At 38.7% G+C, this 24,131-nt stretch overlaps 2 protein-coding genes across 3 annotated transcripts in view; both read right to left on the bottom strand.

Moving 5' to 3' along the window:
* Nucleotides 1-200: 200 nt before the first annotated feature.
* Nucleotides 201-12,320, bottom strand: LOC137049343 (gastrula zinc finger protein XlCGF8.2DB-like). The gene is made up of 3 exons (XM_067427868.1): nt 12,149-12,320; nt 7,377-8,050; nt 201-500 (listed from the first exon to the last, which is right to left on the bottom strand). Exons 1-3 carry the CDS (start codon nt 12,318-12,320, stop codon nt 306-308), a joined length of 1,041 nt encoding a protein of 346 aa, XP_067283969.1. The 3' UTR covers nt 201-305.
* Nucleotides 12,321-13,621: 1,301 nt separating this feature from the next.
* Nucleotides 13,622-24,131, bottom strand: part of LOC137049223 (zinc finger protein 585A-like) — a 47,520-nt gene continuing 37,010 nt past the window's right edge. For both annotated transcript variants that reach the window (XM_067427698.1, XM_067427697.1), the window contains exon 3: nt 13,622-14,602. The gene's annotated coding sequence lies outside the window, so the exon portion shown is untranslated. The remainder of the gene's footprint in view (nt 14,603-24,131) is intronic.

Genomic DNA, 24,131 nt, shown 5'->3' with positions numbered 1-24,131 from the left:
AGCATAGGCGACATCGCGTTCCATACTATCTTTTCTTTGTAGATGTCTAGCTATCTTCATTTGAGCCTCTTCACAGAATACACAGTAATGGACTTTGTCCCAGACTCTGGCTCCATCCTTTTTTATGCTTCTTTTAACAGTAATCTTTTTGTCACCTTTAAACTTCCCTTTTTCTTTTGCCTTTGTACCTTTTTGAACTGCTATACCTTTGGCCTGCTGGTTCTCAGCTTCTCTGGTGTCAGTTTCACTGCATGATGCATGACTGTGGTGCTTTTCAGGAGTATTGTGGCAGGATGATTGGGACTCTAGTGAAAGCAACTCATCTTCACTAGATGATGGTGATGGAGGTGGTTTGTAGTCATCATCCAGTGGATCTGCATCAGACCCACTGGATGACAGAAGCTCCTCTCTGAGCACATTGTCTTCTCTGGATTGTGATGGTGTTGATAGGGGGCTCCCAGGTTCATCACCTCGACACTCTTTGCAGTGGTCCCGTTTGCCTTCACAGCAGGGCAAAAGAGGGAAAACAGGGAAAATTATCTATTAGATACAGATACATAGAGAAGGGGTCCTGAATAAAATTTCACCAAGGTACAAATAATAAAAAATAATACATAATCCAAAATAATAATAATATCCAAAATCTCCTGATAGCGAGCTGCATTAACCCTGCCCTTGATAAAACACAGTGGACCAACACCAGCAGCTGACATGGCACCCCAGACCATCACTGACTGTGGGGACTTGACACTGGACTTCAGGCATTTTGGCATTTCCTTCTCCCCAGTCTTCCTCCAGACTCTGGTACCTTGATTTCCGAATGACATGCAAAATTAGCTTTCATCCGAAAAAAGTACTTTGGACCACTGAGCAACAGTCCAGTGCTGCTCCTCTGTAGCCCAAAAGTGTCTTGACCTGGGGAATGCGGCACCTGTAGCCCATTTCCTGCTCACGCCTGTGCACGGTGGCTCTGGATGTTTCTACTCCAGACTCAGTCCACTGCTTCCGCAGGTCCCCCAAGGTCTGGAATCGGTCCTTCTCCACAATCTTCCTCAGGGTCCGCTCACCTCTTCTCATTGTGCTGAGTTTTTCGCCACACTTTTTCCTTCCCACAGACTTCCCACTGATGTGCCTTGATACAGCACTCTGGGAACAGCCTATTCATTCAGAAATTTATTTCTGTGTCTTACCCTCTCACTTGAGGGTGTCAATGATGGCCTTCTGGACAGGGTCGAGTCGGCAGTCTTACCCATGATTGCGGTTTTGAGTAATGAATCAGGCTGGGAGTTTTTAAAAGACTCAGGAATCTTTTGCAGGTGTTTAGAGTTAATTAGTTGATTCAGATGATTAGGTTAATAGCTCGTTTAGAGAACCTTTTCATGATATGCTAATTTTTTTTGAGATAGGCATTTTGGGTTTTCATGAGCTGTATGCCCAAATCATCAGGATTAAAAAAATAAAAGACCTGAAATATTTCTGTTGGTGTGCAATGAATCTAAAATATATGAAAGTTTAATTTTTATCATTACATTAAGGAAAATAATGTATATATGTGTGTGTGTCTGTGTATCAGTTTCAGATTGTGGAGGTAGCTCCTTCCTCCTCCACCATAGCTGTTTTCGCTCTGCATGTGAAGATACAAATTATTGTGGGAAGAATTTTTTATCCGAATATGGCAATTAATAACATATCGCCCTTCACTATTGTGAAGCTTTTTCCACACTGTTGTCAGTTTTAAAACTTCTCTTCATTGTGAATTGTTACATGTCTTTTAAAAGCCCTATTCGCACGGGACTCTAGTATTACTAGTATTATCTAGGGACGTCTGGTGATTTGTAATAATTGCAGAGAATGTCTGTGATCTTAATCCCGTGCGAATCGGCCATGTCTGTAATTTGTAAAGTAAAAATTCCTCCGCAAATTACCTACCATATTTTGCTGAACACCGAGGTCCTGTGATAGTAGTCCCATGCAAATCGGCATCTGTGACTTGGCCAGGATTAGGCGGATTGTATATAATTTTTGCAAGCTTTTTTTTTCTTCCTGTGAACATTTCTATATTTATCTTTCACGAAGAATGCAGTCTTATACTTTACGGATTATACTTTCACTTTAGAATGAGTATCAATTCGGGAGTAAACTGATTGAATGGTGTGTTTAATATTAACATCAATACTATTCTTAATGAAAAACAGAACAGAACAGTACAATGACAATCTCATTTAATCTTGACCAGCGGCTGACTCCTGCCGCTGGTCTGTGCTCAGTTCATGGCGTCTGTTTTCTAACTGAACGAAATTATGTTGATTTATTACTATATAAAAATTAAAACGATATTGATGCCTGTTTATGATTTCATACAGCTATATCTATAACAAAGTCTTGACATATCTGGGAGAAGTCAGTAAATTCAAGTAAAATCACAGGCTTTGCTTATCCCGTGCGAATGCGCCACGCAAACCTCAGATGTGGGGAAGTAATTTCTAAATCACAGAGGTCCCTAGATAATACTAATCCCGTGTGAATAGTGCTAAAGTTTCCTTTTTGAGTAAAACACTTTCCACACTGTTGGCAGGTGTAAGGCTTCTCTTCAGTGTGAACTCTCATGTGGACATTAAGATGCCCTTTTCGAGTTAATCTCTTTCCACACTGTGGGCAGATGTAAGCCTTCTTTCCCGTGTTTACATGTTTTCCGGGAGCCAGAGCGCCTGACATCAAAGCAAATTTAAAAGTGCTGGCTAATGCTACTCGTAAATTCTCTAAGATTATTGTTTACGTCTGCACTAATGATGTTTGACTTCGCCAGTCGGAGATTACCAAAGTTAACATTAAAGAGGTGTGTGAACTCGTAAGTACAATGTCAATACAATATCTTTCAACCTGAGATTGCAGCCACCATCCTTAGGCCTGAATTGGTAATCTGGTCCCCTTCATTAAAGTCTGATTACATCATAGAACTCAAAAGTCTAATTGCAGAATTCAACAGAAGAGGCCTATGAGTGCAAGAAATTGCTACATATAGAATGGGCACCAGACGCTCAACAACAAGAATGGAAAGCAAAAGTCTATCCGGTTGAAGTGGGATGCTGAGGTTTTACGGCTTCTTCCAACATCAGATTGCTAAAAGACCTTGGCATTAATGGACAGGCTCTGCGACAGACAATTAGTTCAGTCTCTTGACGGACTGGCTTAGTCGACAGTCTGCTAGCTGTCTCGTCACAGAGGTCAAATAAATCCCAACACATAGAGACTCTTTCACCTAGATATTATCACATAGAAACCGTCTGTTCTCCAAATGAGTAAATACAAAACAACTCTCAAACCAATTTAAGGGTAAAAATTTAATTGATGTTCAACAAATTAAACTACGATACAAAACAGATAATCAAATGATACAGCTTGGGTTGCTGAATACTCTACAGAAATAATAAAGGCAGTCAGCTTTCTGAGATGGTTCGATGAACCTAAAATATTTGTTGAAACTGGAATGCAATGGGTTTGTTAATGCGACAACAGTAGTCGTTATCTTTGTAACTACTGATATCTGGCAATGGGTGGTGGCAGTACGTCCAACGAAGAGATCTAAATCAATAAATTGATTAGCATGTCATCCAACGGGACAAAAAAAATGAGACTTCAATTGAAGCTGCTGATCAGACACACAGAGTTTGTGGAGGGGAAAGCAGATGATGAGTTTTGAGTGAAGACTTTTTTTTCAGTATTTATTTTAACCTCTTGTTGAATTGTCTTTGTATTATTTTGAAACTTTTTTGCGTAAACCAAAACCATTCTTTGGTGGTTTCAGTCTTCAAGTCTCAGAGTATTTTTTCCTGGAAAATATTTATTTTGTTGTGGTTTAGATATTAATATTAGCAACCTGCCTAGTGCACGCGAACCTAAGACTGAGCTAGTTTAACCCTCTGGACCCTAAGGCTATTTTGTGGCCCTGAAGAAGTTTTGAAATGCTCTCATATGTTTTTTATCAGTTGCTTTAAAGTATATTAATGGCTAAAGTCTGACAACAATGTATTCAGCACAAACAGGGCTACATTACAGTTTTTCTCGATTGCTTAAACACATTTCTTAAAATTATGCCTCATATTCTCAAAACTATAAACACAAATCCATAACGTCTCACCCAGTTTCCCAAACAACCTATTTTCAGGTCAAAATGAAGCTCTACACTCAAAACCATTCACTCTTGCTGAAAAACCAAACTTTGCCCTCAGACAAAACACACAAGCCCTCAAAATCACACACACTACAACATAGTCTAACACACTGGTGCAATAAATTCAAAACACCATTTCCAAAACTGGTAAGTTATGTTACTTGTGGTTCCCCTCCTCACAAACCTTTTCACATGATGAACAAAAGACACAACCAATGGATACATTGGCACATTTTTATTCATTCATTCATTCATTCATACTACACAGTACAAAAAAAACAAAAACAAAAAAATGTATTCCGCCTCAGCCTCCCATCTTTGGTCTGGGTCAGGCCAGAGAATCTCATCCACATCACAGGCTATATTAGCCCTAGCCTGGCAGCGGGGGTAAAATCCTCTTGCATGCCTGATCCACCCCTGGCACGCATCTACTGACACATGGCCTGGACGAGGTGAACAAGCATCAAGGTTCTCGATCATACACTTTCCACTAGTGTTGTAGTCAAGACCACCTAAACCGAGACCAAGACAAGACCAAGACTTTGAAGGGCCGAGACCGAGTCAAGACCAAGACCAAGACAGGCCGAGACTGAGTCAAGACCAAGACCAAGACCAGTGCATGTCCCCACACTTATGATAAAATGTGGAATATGCATATGATTGGCACTTCTCTCGTATGATCAACTAAACTGGCTCTAATTTCATCCGAGACTGCTTGTCTTCCTCCTCCTCATCCTCTTCCTCTCCCTCCTCCTTCACCATGTCCTCTTCCTCCTCCTTCACCACCCACGCCCTTACAAAAGGAAAATATATTTACCAATATATTATTTTGAAATATATTATAATATATTGTAAATACATGGAATAATATATTGATGGTATAATACAATATATTATATATTCCTGTAATATATTGCAAAATATACAAATGATTGCTGCTTTCATATATTGCAATATATTGGAGAATATAAATATTAAATCCCATATATGTGAATATATTGCCTAATGTATTACATGATATTTTCCAATACACTGCAATATATTTTTGTTTCGTTAGGGCGTCCTCTTCCTCTCCCTCCTCGACCTCTTCCTTCATTTCTTTGAGGATCCATTGTTCCAAATCTCAAATGAACTGCCTCTGGCACTTTTATGTAACTTGAAAGTTCTGATTGATGTGTGTTAAATTTTGACTCTTAGTGTTTTCACCTGGGTAATTGTGTGCTAATTGAGCTGAAACTATGCTGACTTGAGTGAACAATATTGAATGCTAGTGCTTTCTAAATGACCACATGGTCTAGGCAATGAGAAATTAAGGGATTTGTGTGTAGAGTTTTGCAGTGACAGTTCAACAAATCTGACTCATGTGTCAAAACAGGGAATAGTGTTTATAGTTTAGTGAAATGGGTGCTTTTTGATAAATGGCGTTATGGTTTTAAAATTTTAGTTCAAAAGCCTGGTTATAGTGTTTAAGCAATCGAGAAAAACTGTAATATGTGAGCAACATGTACAGTAAAGTTTGTAGTTTTGAGAAAAATTTTTTGCACAGTTTTTGAAAAACTAAAATGTTAAACTACTGAAATAAGGCCATCTAACACACTTTAAACATTTGTTCACAAGGCTTTTCAGAACTGGATGTTGTTGCCTAGTTTTGTCTTCAAAACAAGAAAAACATTTTGATCACACATTCATACAAAACAATATAGTCATTTAACTTTTGTAAGACACTTATTGTCCCAATGGCTGTATGCAGGGAGGATGTGGAATATAGTGAATTATACTGTGATTCACACCTGAGGTGTCACCAACTCCAAACCTGAATATCACTGAGGAACGTGACAGAGGCAACTATAGAGAATGAATGTGAGGAGACTTAATGATTGAATAAATAGTTTGTAGCTTATTCACAAAATCACATTTCATTATTTAAGGCATTGTTAAAGATTCTTAAAATGAAAACAAAGAAGCAGAGTGGTGTTTTAAAACATATTTTGTTCTATAGTTGTCTAAAATATACATACAGATAATCGCAAGTAGCCAGAGTGAGCTGAGTGACGCTATCAAGAATGCTGCTCGATTTGGAGAATTACTGGACTGAGTCCACTGGATTTCATTCTGCAGAGTCGAAATTGGCAAGTCCAAACTACCAAGGACGTGAGAGTGAAAGTCTCAAGCATTCAGAATAAAAATACACTTTATTGCCAAAAGTTTTGGGATGCCTGCCTTTACATGCAAATGACCTTTAATGACATCCCATTCTTAATCTGTGGGGTCTAATATGGAATCGGTCCACCCTTTGCAGCTCTAAAAGCTTCAGCTCTTCTGGGAAGGCTTTCCATAAGGTTTAAGAGTGTGTTTATGGAATTTTGACCATTCTTCTAGAATCACATTTGTGAGGTCAGGCACTGATGTTGGACGAGAAGGCCTGGCTCGCAGTCTCCGCTCTAATTCATCCCAAAGTTGTTCTATCGGGTTGAGGTGTGCCTCAGCTGACACTGAACCCGCTCTGTGATTATACGGTTGACCAATTTTTGGCTAAGTTGCTATTGTTCCCAATTGCTTCCAATTTGTTATAATTCCACTAGCAGTTGAGCGTGGAAAATGTAATAGTGAGGAAATTCCACAAATGGACTTGTTGCACATGTGGCAACCTATCACAGTACCATGCTTGAGTTCAATGAGGTCCTGAGAGTGACCATTCTTTCAATGTTTGTAGAAGTGTCCGTGTGCCTAGTGGTTTTTACACCTGTGGCCATGGCAGTGATTGGAACCCCTAAAATCAATGATTTTGAGGGGTCTCCCAGTGTATATCTGAGTGTACCAGTTCCAGATTGTAGCGGTAGCTCCTTGTTTAGTGATAAACTCATCTTAACCTACACCTTTTACAATAGTTCTTTTTGTTCTGCATGAGGTGCCAGTTTTACCGGTACGTCGCACACAATAGGATATTGCCCTTCCCTATTGTGAAGCTCTTTCCACACTGTTGGCAGGTTTAAAGCTTCTCTTCATTGTGAAGTCTAATGTGGGCTTTAATATGCCCTCTTCGACTGAAACTCTTCCCAAACTGTGGGCAGGTGTAAGGCTTCTCTCCAGTGCGAATGCTCATGTGAGATTTAAGACTCCCTGTTGGAGTGAAACTCTTTCCACACTGTTGGCAGATCTAAGGTTTCTCTTCAGCGTGAATTCTCATGTGTTTCTCAATACTTACTTTATGAAGGAAACTCTTTCCACACTGTGGGCAGGTGTAAGGCTTCCCCACAGTGTGAATCCTCATGTGGTGCTCAATATTTCCTTTTCGAGTGAAACTCTTTCCACACTGTTGGCAGGTGTAAGGCTTCTCTCCAGTGTGAACTCTCATGTGGGCTTGAAGATGCTCTGTTTGAGTGAAACAATTTCCACACTGTTGGCAGGTGTAAGGCTTCTCTCCAGTGTGAATTCTCATGTGCTTCTCAAAGTTTCCTTTTTGAGTGAAGCTCTTTCCACACTGTGGGCAGGTGTAATGCTTCTCTCCAGTGTGAACTCTCATATGGACCTTAAGACTTCCTGTTTGAGTGAAACTCCTTCCACACTGTTTGCAGGAATAAGGCTTCTCTCCAGTGTGAATTCTCACGTGGGTTTTAAGAATCCCTTTATGAGTAAAACTCTTTCCACAATATGGGCAGGTGAAAGGCTTCTCTCCAGTGTGAATACTTGTGTGTTTTTTGTTTTCTTTTTTAATAAAGCTCTTTCCAGGCTTTTGAGTATTTTTTTGTGAGGAAATATTTTCAATCTGTGAGCAACTAAAAGATTTTACTCCAGTTCTGAAATCGTGATGTTGCCCATACGGATCTTTCTCTTCAGTGTCATTTAGTTCTTGACTCTCCTCTTTCAGAGCCATTTGACCTAAAAGAGTCAAAAACAAGTTAACCCCAGTTTAATGGCACAAAACAACAAAAATCAAGACATTAAAACATTTAAGACATCAAAACCAAAAAACATGTTTGCTAGCTCTTATACCAACTAAGCTACAGAAAGAGGGGTTACATTTAATGTCTGATCTTTTTTTCCCATCATGTTTGGATTCAGTGTTCAGGACACTTCCAGGTGTTATTGAAGTGGTCTGGAATGGCAACACACTGGCAAAATGTTAAAGTCACTGTTCAAACCATGTGCCGAACATGTATTCTATATCATATACCAACTAAGATACAGAATGAAGGTGTATCCGTAACCATTTCCTTAACTTTAGCCCAATTTCCAAACTCTTTCATTATGTTTGGATTCTATGTGTTTAGGACACTGCCACAAATTTAATGAAGTGGTTTGGAATTTAGGGCTGTGCGATTTGAGGGAAATATCAATATTGAGATATTGCCACTCAATCTTTTGCAAAGTCAAGCTTGAGCTCAATATTCTCAATAGTGTGTGGCACACCTCGCAAACCAACTAGCAGGTGTTTTCACCAATATTTAATATCTCTTCTTCTTCTTGTCTGCAATCCCGAAGTGTTTTAAATCATCCTTCATTGTACCAATACAAAATACATCCAAAGTTACTTGCTTGAAAGACTAGTGCCCTGAATACTGATGATGGAAGTTGCTTTAACCTCCATCATCAGTAAGTGCTTTGAAAAGCTCATCAGAGATAACATCTGCTCTGTACTACCAGCATTGCTCGACGCACTGCAGCACCTATCGCACTAACCGCTCCACTGATGATGCAATTGCCACAATGTCCTTTCCCATCTAGACAAGAGAAACAAATACCACAGTGCCCCCTAAGCTTGCGGTAAAACTTTGGACTTTGGATCTGAACAGATCCCTGTGCAGCTAGATTCTGGACTTCTTGACAGGCAGACAGCAGTTGGTCGGAGTTGGTAGAAACATTTCCTCCCCACTGACCCTTAACGTTGGAGTTCCACAGGGCTGTGTTCTCAGTCCACTCCTATACACCTTGTATACACATGACTGTGTGGCTACATACAGCTCCTATGTCAAATTTGCAGATGACACAACAGTGGTAGGCCTGATCACCGACAATGAGTCAGCCTACAGAAAAGAGGTGCACATTGACATAGTAGTGCCATGACAACAACCTCTCTCTAAACAAAAGTAAAACTAAGGAGTTAGTGGTGGACTTAAGGAAAAGTGGTGGTCCATCATCACTGACGGGATTTCAGTGCAGCAGGTCGACAGCTTTAAGTTCCTTGGTGTTCATATCACCAAGGACATGCGGAATCAGTCACAAAGAAAGCCCATCAGTGTCTCTTCTTTCTCAGGCGACTGAAGAAATTAGGTATGAGCCCCAAAACTCTCAAACAATTTCACAGCAGTACTGTGGAAAGCATTCTTGGAATTTCATGGAAATTGCACCGCTCTCAGCAGCAAAGCCCTGCAGAGTAATTTGGTTCAGTGCATCATCGTCCCTCCAAGATTTTTACACCCAGCAATATGTGAGGAAACCACAGAAGATTCCAGCGATCCAAATCATGATCTGCTTTCACTGCTACTGTCTGACAGACGGTACCGCAGTATTAGGACCCGTTCCAGTAGACTAGAAGACCGGCTATTAGATTGCTGAACTGTAGCAATACATCATAGCACACTTCACTTTGTTGATTTGTTGATTTTCTCCTTGACTCTTTAACTTAAAAGTTAAGAATGTAATTGATGATATTGCTCCTCTGAAAGTCAGGAAAAAGAGTGGCAAACAAAAAGCACCTTGGAGAAACACAACAGCAGTGCAAATAATGAAAAGAACGCACAAAATCTGAACACGTGGCGGAAGACAAAAATTGTAGTCCATTATAACATCTATAAAGACAACCTTCATGCTTTCAATGTGGAAATAGGCAAAGCTAGACAGCTGTTCTTCTCAAATATTATAAACAGAAACATAAACAACACCCACACTATTTTTCTACTGTCGAGAGACAAAGCAAGTAAAACGGCATGATATGCAATGGACGCAGACAAAATGATTATTCAATGTTTTGCTTTCTGCACTTTTCCACACATCTTTAAAGGTCAGCAAAACATTGTTCTCGTAAGGTGGAGAAAAAAGAGGAGAGCCCTTGATCGCAGTTCGTGTCCACCTGAGTTGACGTCATTGGCCTCCGTCCCCATTTCAATTATGTACGACTCGCATTTACTGGGGAATATCCGATTTGACCGCTTGCATGGCAGACGCAAATCCACATATCCTATTCATATCGGATTTATTACCACATATGAGTGAGGCCTGAATCCGATCTGAGGATATCGGAATTCATGCGTTTTTTACCTGCTTACACGTTCACATGTCGATCTGTGCCAAAAAAAACGGAATTGGGTCCCTTGAACTATGCAGTGTAAAAGGGGCCTAACAATCATCTCTCAGACAGCAAATGCTGTGTTTGCTTCCATCTTCTCCCAAGAAAGTCAATAATATCAGCTAGGCGATCAGCACATTCTTGAGTTGCTCTGGGGTCAGTCAGATCAGATCAAAACCTCAGAAAGTTACTATGTCTGATTGTGAAAGAATTGATGGTAAAATTTCAGAAGAAGTGATATAGCACCTTAAAACATCAACCTGCACCCTTGACACACTCCCCACTTCTTTTTTCAAAAGTGTTTAACTGATAAGAGGCGGATCTCTAGAAGTGGTAAACTCCTCAAATCTCTTTGGTACTTTTCCAAACTCAGAGCAAACACAGACCAATCTCAAATCTCCCCTTCATAGGCAAGACCATTAAAAAAGTTGTTTTCAATCAACTGAACAAATTCTCAAGCTCGAACAGATAATTTGACAATTTTCAATCTGGTTTCCAACCGCATTACAGCACAGAGACAGCGCTCTTAAAGATTATAAATGATATTCGCTTAAATACTGATACAGGCAAAACATCAATTCTGGTTCTACTCGACCTCAGTGCTGCATTCGACACTGTTGACCACATCATACTTCTAGACAGGCTGGAAAACTGGGCCAGGCTTTATTTGGTCCTCAAATGGTTCAGGTCATAGTTAGAAGGGAGAGGTTATTATGTGAGTATAGGAGACCATAAGTCTGCGTGGACGTCCATGACATGGAGTCCCACAAGGGTCAATTCTAGCACCACTCCTGTTTAACCTGTATATGCTGCCACTGAGCCAAATAATAAAAAATAACAATATTGCTTACCACATCTATGCTGACGACACCCAGATCTACTTAGCACTGTCACCTAATGACTACAGCCCCATTGACTCCCTGTGCAAATGCATTGATGAAGTTAACAACTGGATGTGGCAAAACTATCTTCAGTTAAACAAAGACAAAACCGAAATCACTACATTAGGAAACAAAGATGAAATTCTCAAGGTGAACGCATATCTTGAGGTTAAAGGTCTACAAAAAATCAAGTCAGGAATCTTGGTGTGATTTGAGTCAGACCTAAATAAATACATTTTAAAACACCGTCTTCACGTCGTAGATTGGATGTAGTGTGATGCGTATTGTACCAATAGATATGCATGTTTATACCGCTATTGTGCCAGTTATGTGCTATTCACTTTCACAGTTGCTAAAATACGTTATTTTGTACACTATATATCACACTCCTGAAAGAATGACAGAAAATGTACTTTCTCACTTGTGTATAACTTTATGATGTCTGTATCATCTCAGTGAGCTTTTATGGGGTTTTACGCATGTGCAGTAAATGTAATTTGCTGAAGTTTCAGTGTGGATGAGAAACTTTTGGAAAACGTTAATGTGGACAGAGAGCATTTTGAAACGAAAGATTTGTCTTCTTTTGGTGCCCCACGCGCAGCAAATGATACTTGAGTGCCGGTCAATTTAATGGCCTAATGGAAAATAATAAAAAAACAGGACATTTTCATCACTTTATAAAAAACAGCCAGGACAGGACTTGAAAACAGGACATGTCCTGATCTCAACATGTCTGTCCATGAGGCAACCCACTTCATGTCAAATAAAAGTGCTTTAATTAGGACATTCAGCTTTGAGAATGAAACCAACCTGTTTGTGTCTCAGTTTCTTCATGTTTGACTCTCAATGTTTCTTCAATCTTCACGTCTTCACTCTCCTCTTTAATAAACAGCATCATTGTTTGTGTCTCAGTTTCTTCATGTTTGACTGTCAATGTTTCTTCAATCTTCACGTCTTCACTCTCCTCTTTAATAAACGCCATCTTTAAGATAAGAATAATCACAGAAATAAAAAACAATCAATCAATCAACTTTATTTATATAGCGCTTTTACAATCACGATTGTGTCAAAGCAGCTTCACAGTGTCAAACAGGATAATATTGTGACAAAATTAGATTTGGCTGTACAGTCGTACTGGAGAAAACAGTGATGTTATGAGCTTATTTTAATTTATCATATAGCAACAATGTTGGCAGATCAGTATTATAGTTTATAGAATTAAATAAGACCTAAAACACATCCAAACTAATGCACGTTTCACACATACTCCGTCGGAGATGCGTATGTGAAGCAGGAGCCATACGCGCTGTTGTGCTCTCTCACATATGCTGTCACAACATTTAATAGACAGATCAACAGTTGATTTAGCTGTAGGCCTATATAACGTTTTTCACGCAAATCCAAATATGTTTAAATGTTTTAGCCTAAAATCACAAACATTTAAAATTTTAACTCACAATAGGACACAAAAGACTCTCGTTTTTTATTTCAGTTTTAGCATTTTTTACAAGAAATCCTGCAGGTCATAAAGAACTGTTTTTGCCCCTCCAAGAAAGGAAAAGTGCTATTATTTACCTAAATGCCGGCATGTTCACATAGTTGACGTCTTTTTTTAAGCTGCCAGCATCTGTTTTACATTATAATCCTATGGAGTACAATGTGGGTTTTTTAAAGTTGTGAACGTCTTTTTCTGCAGCTCAGCGCCTTCTAAGTTGAAAAAAAGTAACTTAGGCAAACGCCTTTTTTAATTTGTAGTTACATTTACACGTTTAATATTATAACTTTTTGTTTGGCTAACTTTAGGCATAATACCACCATATTTAACAACAGAGGCAGGAAATCTATTTATACACCAAATGATTTTTGCTTTTGCTGTACTATCTGGTCACAAGCAAGCACAACAACTTTAAAATCAACTCGTGTGTGCGTTTGTGTGTGTTTGTTCTTTACTCACACAAAATAAAGCTCATTAATTTCAGATAACGCTGTACAATGTTATGTTCAATTAATCACACATTCATTTAACTGTTCTTGTTGAAACTATAACATTGACCGAACAGTTTTTATTGATTTAAACACTTTAAAAGCTTAAAACACAAACCTTTCTTCAGCAGAATCACAACAGAAGCAGGAGCGCGGCGCAGCCTTATGACGTCACATCTCCACTACAAAATAAAAGTCCTGATCTCATGCTCAAGTCACAGATGTGTAGAGACATTCACATACAAACAATAAAACTCATTTCAGTTTAATTCTTGAATACATATTTAAATGCGTTGGTCAGTGATGTGCTAAAAGTAACTACCAAAGAAAGAGTTTGAACCACATCTAATATGTGAGATTCTGTGGTTTATTTATAAAGAGAGCGCCTATTTGGTAATTTGATCTGGCGTTTTCGAGTTGTGAGATCCAGTCGATCCAGCGGGTGTTCAGCACTCGTTAACCTGCCGAGAGCAGCCTTTTCTCGGCTAGACCTTCTGACGTTTGCGGCTGGCTCTGATGTCTCTGTGGTGGTTAAACATGAGATATAATTTGTCTTGTGTAGATCTAATGGGCGATCTTTGGTCTCATTAATCTATCATTGTTCCCTGACAGATCGTTTTGGCTGATGGCAGAGTGAAGTTTTTATTTTAGGCTATTTAACTTAACCATTGTAGATAGCACTAAATTTGTTTGACTGGATTGTTCACTTTATTTATTGTATAGCTTATTATATTCTTATATTACTTAGATCACACATAAACTGACATTTAACAAAAAGATCTCATAGGCTATATGTTTTAAGTCATATTTAATTTTATTAGAGTTAAAATCGTATATGCACACTTGTCTGAACCACATATCATTATTATTATTCTTTAATGTGAACGAAAAGAGGCAGGTTTTTTTATATTTCGTTTTGTTATACATGCAGTGAAGATAATGCAATGTCTGATTTTTAAAGAATTTATTTATAAATTATGGTGGAAAATAAGTATTTGGTCACCTACAAAAAAAAAAGCAAGATTTCTGGCTCGAGGACGCATCGAGAGGTGACTTGTGCGAACTTAATACAGCCAGGTATCCCAGAACGCATCTCACACCAACCAAATATAGGAGTTTTTCAGGCAAGAAAGTAGTTGTTTAAAGCTGAAATCTGTGGTTGATTGATTGAAGTTTTTTAGAGTTGTGAGGTCCAGTTGATCATCGGGCGCTCAGCGCTCATGTACTTCACTGAAAACAGCCTTTCCTTGGCTAGTCCTTCTGCCGCTGGATCTGATGGCTCTGTAGTGGTTAAACACAAGTTATACAGTATTATTCGTCTTGCGTTGACCTAGCGGGTGAGCCTTATTTTATTGCAGTTAAGATAATCAGAGTACATATTCACATATTGCCTGAACCATATATTAAAGCTCCACTGTGTGATATTTTCCCCCATCTAGCGGTGTAAAGGTTTATGACCATCCAGGGAATAATAGTTTCTGTTCCTCTCAATTCTGATTTCGTTTGAACTCCTACGGTGGCCGATTTAGTCCAAGATTAACATGGCAATCCCCCTCTTCACATTCGACACGGTGCCATTGAGTGTTAAAACGTGAAAGGCGAAGCTTGAATTTACGGGTATGTCCCTCTTTGGCTACTGTACTTTCAAGATGGAGGAGCAACATGGCGACCGGCATTCGAACCCCTCACCCGTATGTATTTTCAATGGCATATTATAAACTTACCAGAATACTTTTTTTACGTGAAAGAAGTTAATATACATTAATGAGCGCATATATTTTTGAAAGAACTAAGTGTTTTTTGCTAAGAATAAACTAAAAAAGTTACGCCATTGTTTAAACGCTGGAGCAGAATGGCGTCTAAGCAGGGACGGACTGGGGCTAAAAAACAGCCCTGGACTTTCTCCCAAATAGGCCCATCATCCGCCATTCGCCCCTACCGGTGCGCAACAGACACTGTACTATGGTGTATTATGTACTACACTGTACTTGGCCCTCTTTTCTTTAACTTTTTCCCATCCACCTTTCTCTTTATGTTTTCTGCAAGCCATTCTGCCGCGATTTGATTCCGGAAATCCAGGGATCACTCACAAACTGGCTAGTAGGCCGACTCGTCTTCCTCAGGGTTTTTTGTTGTTGCACGTAACAGTATATAAGTGATCGTATTAGTGCCCCTGCTGATGGCTGTTCATATCAGGGGCGTTTCTAGGATTTTCGTTTTAGGGGGTTAGCCCCCAGTGAGGGTAGCCTATGGAAAAAAATAATGCTCACACTTTAGATTAGGGTCCAAATTGCGCTATTAACTAGTAGCTTACTAATATTCATACCCGGATTTTGGCTGTTACGTATAAAGCTAATGTTAATACCTTATTGTATGGCCATATTGTAGCCTACATGCATTAATCGTACCCAATAATGTTGGCAGGTTTATAATCTGATATCCCAAATGTTAGGGTGGTCGGGGGGCATGGTCCCCCGAGAATTTTTTTATTTCTATGATCTACATATGTGCATTTTAAGATGTTCTGAAGGCCAAAAAAATAGATAACAATAGCTTGAAAACCATGTCACTGGGCAGTAGATTATTTGTCTTTCTTATCTCCACATCTCTCTTTTTCTCTGTTTTTATCTTGCCCTGTCTCTTCCCCTCATAACGCTGAGCTTTGACTGATATAGTTTTTCCATTTTCGTCAGTAAATAAAATAAACATATGGTTTACATATTAACATAAATTGGAAAGGAGAAGTCCCGCACACTATCAACTTGCAATTAAAAGGATTTATTGTTTCATAGCAACGTTTCGATCTTGCGATCTTCCTCAGGCATGAAAAAAAACATAAGAAACTTTCATTTCTTTTAAAGGGTACCGTTGACCAATCACAATCTTAAGGTCAACGTAAACCAATCACAATAAATGATGGAACACATTAGCGTAAGATCATCACACCACAATCGTGCGCTTCTCTTAAACCCATCACATTACAATGCATCAATAATGGCACAATGAATGATAGAACACCTCATCATAAACTCATCACATCACCATGAATATTAAAAAACATAATAGACTCGTCACATCACACTGAATGATAGAACACATCATCATAGACTCGTCACATAACAATGAATGGAAGAAGACATCATAGACTCGTCACTTCACAATGAATGATAGAACACATCATCATAAACTTATTACATCACAATGACTGGTAGAAAACATCATAAACTCGTCACATCCCACTGAATGATTGAACACATCATATACTCATCTCATCACAATGAATATTAGAAAACATAAACTCGTCACATCACACTGAAAGATAGAACACATCATCATAAACTCATCACATCACAATGAATGGTAGCAGACATATCATCATAAACTCATCACATCACAATGAATGGTAAAAAACATCATAGACTCATCACATCACAGTGAATGGTAGAACACATTATCATAAACTCATCACATCACGATGGATGGCAGAACACATCGTCATAGACTCGTCACAGCACAAAAAATGATAAAAATTGATCACATCTGAATGGTAAAAAACATCATCATACATTAGTCTCCATCACAATTAAGTAGTATTTTGTAACAGTATGAGATTATAACATTACATTATATAATGCTTCATCATTCATACCCAAAGGAGATAAAGTGTTTAAAGTAAAAATCCAAAATAACTCACGTCTCTGTAGGAGCAGTTCAATGTTTCCGCCTCTAGGTGGCATTCTGACTTCCTCTATCCCACAGAAACGTAAGGTTGACACATCATGATTATGTAATAAAAAATGTGCTGCCACTGGATAATTTAAATCTTTTCTCCTGATGGTGCTCTTATGTTCACTAATTCTTTGTTTTAACTGACGTGAAGTTTTTCCAACATACCCCAGTCCACAAGGACAACGAATCAAATACACAACATGTGTAGATGCACAGGTTATCACGGATTTAATCCGGAATTTTTTTCCTGTTCTAGGATGACAGAAGAAAGATGTTTTTGTAGTATTGTTACATTGAGCACAATTGCCACACCGATAATTTCCACTTGGTAATGGACTCAATAATCTCTGCGACGGACTAGGAGTGTGACCCTGAAATCGTGCATGGACTAGAAGATCTTTTAAATTCTTCGCTCGTTTGTATGCGATCAGTGGAGGATGTTGAAAGACCGTACTCAATTCGGGATCTGAAGCTAACAAATGCCAATGTTTTTTAAAAATAGATCTTATGGCAAAAGAATTAGAAGAATAGGTCGTAATAAATGAGAAAGAATGTTTCTTAGCTTTTTTTGTTCTCTTTTTCAATAGTTCAGCACGTGTCTTATGTGATGTAATATTAAAAGCCTCCTCAATCCATTCAACAGGATAACCTCTTTCTAAGAATCTCTTCTTCATAATTGTCGATTTTTCAATGAAATCTGTATCTGAATGGCAGATTCTTCTTAATCTAAAAAATTGACTCTTGGGTAGACCTTTTTTAAGAGAGGTGGGATGAAAGCTGGTCGCAAGTAACAACGTGTTACGATCGGTTTCCTTAGTGAATAAAGTGGTGCTCAAACCTCTATTATTCTTTTGTATCCACATGTCTAGAAAATGTACTTTCGAATCATTAACCTCTATAGTGAATTCTAAATCCTCAACAAAACTATTCAGAACAGACACAAACTCACAAACCTCGTCTTTTTTCGTATGTTTCGTGGCGGAAACATTGAACTGCTCCTACAGAGACGTGAGTTATTTTGGATTTTTACTTTAAACACTTTATCTCCTTTGGGTATGAATGATGAAGCATTATATAATGTAATGTTATAATCTCATACTGTTACAAAATACTACTTAATTGTGATGGAGACTAATGTATGATGATGTTTTTTACCATTCAGATGTGATCAATTTTTATCATTTTTTGTGCTGTGACGAGTCTATGACGATGTGTTCTGCCATCCATCGTGATGTGATGAGTTTATGATAATGTGTTCTACCATTCACTGTGATGTGATGAGTCTATGATGTTTTTTACCATTCATTGTGATGTGATGAGTTTATGATGATATGTCTGCTACCATTCATTGTGATGTGATGAGTTTATGATGATGTGTTCTATCTTTCAGTGTGATGTGACGAGTTTATGTTTTCTAATATTCATTGTGATGAGATGAGTATATGATGTGTTCAATCATTCAGTGGGATGTGACGAGTTTATGATGTTTTCTACCAGTCATTGTGATGTAATAAGTTTATGATGATGTGTTCTATCATTCATTGTTATGTGACGAGTCTATGATGATGTGTTCTATCATTCAGTGTGATGTGACGAGTCTATTATGTTTTTTAATATTCATGGTGATGTGATGAGTTTATGATGAGGTGTTCTATCATTCATTGTGCCATTATTGATGCATTGTAATGTGATGGGTTTAAGAGAAGCGCACGATTGTGGTGTGATGATCTTACGCTAATGTGTTCCATCATTTATTGTGATTGGTTTACGTTGACCTTAAGATTGTGATTGGTCAACGGTACCCTTTAAAAGAAATGAAAGTTTCTTATGTTTTTTTTCATGCCTGAGGAAGATCGCAAGATCGAAACGTTGCTATGAAACAATAAATCCTTTTAATTGCAAGTTGATAGTGTGCGGGACTTCTCCTTTCCAATTGATGATAATAGGACTTATTTGTCCTGCTCTCCTACGCACCTATCACACACAGGTGTGCGACGTTTATGTGATTGATTACATATTAACATACTCATGGGCGTCTGAACCATTGTGTGTGTGTGGGACAAGACACAACCACTTTTTAAGACCAATGATATTGGACCCACTCACTTTTATCGTCTCTAATTCAGCACATGTCTGCTTCCCTTGACTACCCCTTAACCGAGAAACTTATTAAGAAACGTATTTTTTAAACTTTTTTAATTTTCCCCTTTTCTGATATTTGCTCTTATTTATTGAAAATAAATACCTTTCCGATCTGATGTGATGGGGAAAGGGAGTAGAGCGAGTGTGGCAAAAGGCGGATTCGAACCTCTGATCGATTTGCCTCAAAACTTGATGCAATGCGTCTTACCCCTACTCTGTAGCCACGATAAATTATTCAGTGATTTCTGTAATTATGTCTGGCCCAATCAATCGTTTAGTAAACGGCACTTTTTCTATCTGGACACGGAGCATAAAAAACATGCCACTTGTTCATTATCATTATCTGTGAAACTGTTGATTTCTATGGCAGTTAAATGAATATAGCCTTTTTATTAGACTATTGGTATTGACTGGTTTGAGGTCTTTTTTGGTATAGGAAAGGGATATGGCCTCAAACGCACCATAATGCAGGAAATCACATCTATGAAATCATTTTTTTAGCCGCTACTGACTCACTAACCCACGTTTTATTTGCTTCCGACGCCCATGAACATACAGTTATATATATCTTTTATGAATAATGTTCTTAGACACGTTAATTTACTGTTTATTAAAGTTTAAGTGTATTAAATTAATTCACAATATAAACACATTCATATTCAACATATTCCTAAAAAAAAGCTGAGTTTTTTATTTTATTTACTGATGTTTACAAATGGAATTATATTCATTTACAATATATACACATTCATTATTAATATGCCTAATCTGATGAAAATGGCTGTTTTAATATTTCTTGTTTGTTAGAATTAGACCTTGGCTACATGAATCACATAGTGTATTTTTAATATTGTGTATTAATTACATTTTGACTATAGTGTATTTTCAACTCAAAATGATGAAATTAGACAAAAGTTTATTAATTTCCCTGAATAATTTTGTCTTTTCGTTTAACTTTTTGTTTTCTGAATTAAAGCAGCAGCTGTCAAACATGAATGTTTAGTTTTCCTGCTTACATTTCTCTCACTTGACGTCATCGAGTTGTGCTGCTAAAATTTACGCTCGGCCTCAGCAGTTTCTGTGTGAACATAAAGCCCAGGCTTCTCTGATTTGATTGGTTTTCTTAAATATTTTGACATTGACGAGCAGTGACAGGCCAATGAGGCTCAGATTTAAGCGCACACACACACACACACCTGCTTCTGACGTGCACTCTGCTCGGTGCCACTGCGGATTGAAGAACTCAACACACAGACAGACTAAAAGACGGGCCGAAGCCGAAGCCTCCTGCCACTTTCATGTTTTAAAGGTTAATCACATATTTTTTAGGGGGGCTGAGGCATAAGTTGAAACTGCAGCCCTCCTAAAAGGGGCCTAGCGACGGCCCATGGTTCATATTGTGTGACTTTTTTTTGCTGATGGCCGGCCGACCCTTCTGGACTTTTCCAGAACGCACAGATTGCCAATCCTTCCCTCCGTCTAAGCAATTGTGGTGTTCTGTTCTTGGGTGTAATAATGAACACAGCAGTCAATTTGATTTTCCTAAAGCCGAACCACTGAAGACACAGTGGCTGAGTTTTGTTTTCGATGGGAATAATTTGTTGTCGAACGCGTCTGCTTTAGGGGTGCAATGATTCACTCGTTTTCTCAATGCATCGATTACAAATCCTGACGAACTATACAGAAAATGCTTTCACACAAGAAACGAACCGAACTTTGTTCAGTTTGATCCGGACAGAGACTACCGCTTTTCGTCGAACCAAATTTCGTCTGTTTGGTCCGGACCCTGGTACGGGGAACGTTTCACAGCTGTAATTTTGATTCAGACCAAACTAAAAGAAGAAAGAAGGCTTTTCTGTCTATTCCATTAAGAAAAGTTAGTTTAATGCTTTTTATATTTCCTCTCCATTGGAAGCATCGCATGTTTCATGCCTAAAACACTTTGGCAAGGTTGTGTTGCCAGTAACACTATCATACACAATAGTTAGCATTAACTAACAATACTTTTAAAGCCTTTTTAAATTTTGGCTTATTTAAACTTCTACAAATGCCATTGTATATAGGCTGTTAATGCACTGTGAACTAACGTGAACAAACCATGAACATGTTGTTGTTGTTTTTTAAATATACTGCTCATGGTTAGTTCATGTTAGTTAATGCATTAAATAATGGTAACTAGGGCTGGGACAACGCGTCGAAAAAATATGTTGACGCAAAATATGTGCGTCGATTCGGCAGACCCAAAAACAAAGATGGCGGCGCCGGAGAGTAGTAGCAACCATAGATATACCTAATAAAGTATATTATGTAATTAATATGAACGTATATTATTTATCATGTATATCTATGGTAGCAACATGAGTGGCTCCTCAGATTTTTCGGAAGTACAAGGCAGAGGGGTTGGCGCTCAAAGTTAAGAAATTAAGTGCAAATTAAGTGAAATTAACAAAATTAAGTGCAGTTCATTATTAGTTTGTTAACTAATGAACCTTAATCATTCTTGAATCGAATCTAAAACCTATGAATCGCGAATCGATTAGCTGCTTACCCAAAGATTCACAGCCCTGGGGTGCTTCCCAATTCTTATTTGTGCATCCTCGTTTCCTTTCCTCGCTCCTTAGCTCCGCCTCTTCAGAATGCGAGGAAAGGACACGAGGAAAAGACGCGAGAACGGAGGAATTGAATCAAGTGAAATGATATATCCTCGCTCCCTTTAACGTAACTTTAAAGCGGCGTCAGTTAATGATGCCTGCACTGCTAGATTTAGTCGGGATTCTTGAACATCAGAGACAACTATTTATATTGTAAGCTTCAGCCTCCACAAAATACCACATTTGTCCATATTTTAATTAATATACCAGTTATTATTAACAACGAATTCCAGTTATTAACTGCTTTTTATTTATTGTATAGTATTACTTTCTATTTTCTTGTGCTTTGATATAATTCTGCAACTGTCAGATGTTGTTACTTGAGAAACAGTTGTCTTGTACATGTAAACATAATAATAATGATGAATAAACTGTGGCACGATGTGAAGGGGGAGGAGAATTAATGCGTGTCACGTTTAGTCAATAAAACACTTCCGCAAAGGATACTCTTGTGTATCCTCACTCATGACTCCTCAGGAAGCCTCCTCACTCCTCCATCCTCGCCTCCTCACAGTACAATTAGAGAATTGAGATCTCCTACAAGATGGCTGAGCTCCATCGGTTTCTGCGTCATAGGATGGAGGACGGAGGAGCGAGGAAACGAAGAGGGATATTAAGAAGCACCCCTGGTCTGCATGCCTAGGTCTTGATTTATACACCTGTGGCCATGGAAGTGATTGAACACCTGAATTTAATGATTTGGAAGGGCGTCACAATTTTTTGGCAATATACAGGACCTTCTCAAAAAATTAGCATATTGGGATAAAAGTTAATTATTTCCCTTAAGGTAATGATAACAATTAAACTTTCATATATTTTAGATTCATTGCACACCAACTGAAATATTGCAGGTCTTTTATTGTTTTAATACTGATGATTTTGGCACACAGCTCATGAAAACCCAAAATTCCTGTCTCAAAAAATGAGCATATCATGAAAAGTTTCTCTAAACGAGCTATTAACCTAATCATCTGAATCAACTAATTAACTCTAAACACCTGCAAAAGATTCCTGAGGCTTTTAAAAACTCCCAGCCTGGTTCATTACTCAAAACCGCAATCATGGGTAAGACTGCCGACCTGACTGCTGTCCAGAAGGCCATCATTGACACCCTCAAGCGAGAGGGTAAGACACAGAAAGAAATTTCTGAACGAATAGGCTGTTCCCAGAGTGCTGCATCAAGGCACCTCAGTGGGAAGTCTGTGGGAAGGAAAAAGTGTGGCAAAAAACGCTGCACAACGAGAAGAGGTGAGCAGACCCTGAGGAAGATTGTGGAGAAGGACCGATTCCAGACCTCGGGGGACTTGCGGAAGCAGTGGACTGAGTCTGGAGTAGAAACATCCAGAGCCACCGTGCACAGGCGTGTGCAGGAAATGGGCTACAGGTGCCGCATTCCCCAGGTCAAGACACTTTTGGGCTACAGAGAAGCAGCACAGAGTTGCTGTTGCTGTTGGACTGTTGCTGTTCCAAAGTACTTTTTTCGGATGAAAGCAAATTTTGCATGTCATTCAGAAATCAAGGTGCCAGAGTCTGGAGGAAGACTGGGGAGAAGGAAATGCCAAAATGCCTGAAGTCCAGTGTCAAGTCCCCACAGTCAGTGATGGTCTGGGGTGCCATTTCAGCTGCTGGTGTTGGTCCACTGTGTTTTATCAAGGGCAGGGTCAATGCAGCTAGCTATCAGGAGATTTTGGAGCACTTCATGCTTCCATCTGCTGAAAAGCTTTATGGAGATGAAGATTTGGTTTTTCAGCACGACCTGGCACCTGCTCACAGTGCCAAAACCACTGGTAAATGGTTTACTGACCATGGTATTACTGTGCTCAACTCTCCTGACCTGAACCCCATAGAGAATCTGTGGGATATTGTGAAGAGAAAGTTGAGAGACGCAAGACCCAACACTCTGGATGAGCTTAAGGCCGCTATCGAAGCATCCGGGGCCTCCAGAACACCTCAGCAGTGCCTCAGGCTGATCGCCTCCATGCCACGCCACATTGAAGCAGTCATTTCTGCAAAAGGATTCCCCACCAAGTATTGAGTGCATAACTGAACATAATAATTTGAAGGTTGACCTCTTTTGTATTAAAAACTTTTCTTTTATTGGTCGGATGAAATATGCAAATTTTTTGAGACAGGAATATTGGGTTTTCATGAGCTGTATGCCAAAATCATCAGTATTAAAACAATTAAAGACCTGAAATATTTCAGTTGGTGTGCAATGAATCTAAAATATATGAAAGTTTAATTTATCATCATTACATTATGGAAAATAATGAACTTTATCACAATAT

The sequence above is a fragment of the Pseudorasbora parva genome, chromosome 20, assembly GCF_024679245.1.
Source record: "Pseudorasbora parva isolate DD20220531a chromosome 20, ASM2467924v1, whole genome shotgun sequence".
NCBI classification, from domain to species: domain Eukaryota; kingdom Metazoa; phylum Chordata; class Actinopteri; order Cypriniformes; family Gobionidae; genus Pseudorasbora; species Pseudorasbora parva.
Note: the sequence above shows the minus strand (reverse complement) of the source record. Positions and strands in the feature narration are given on the sequence as shown.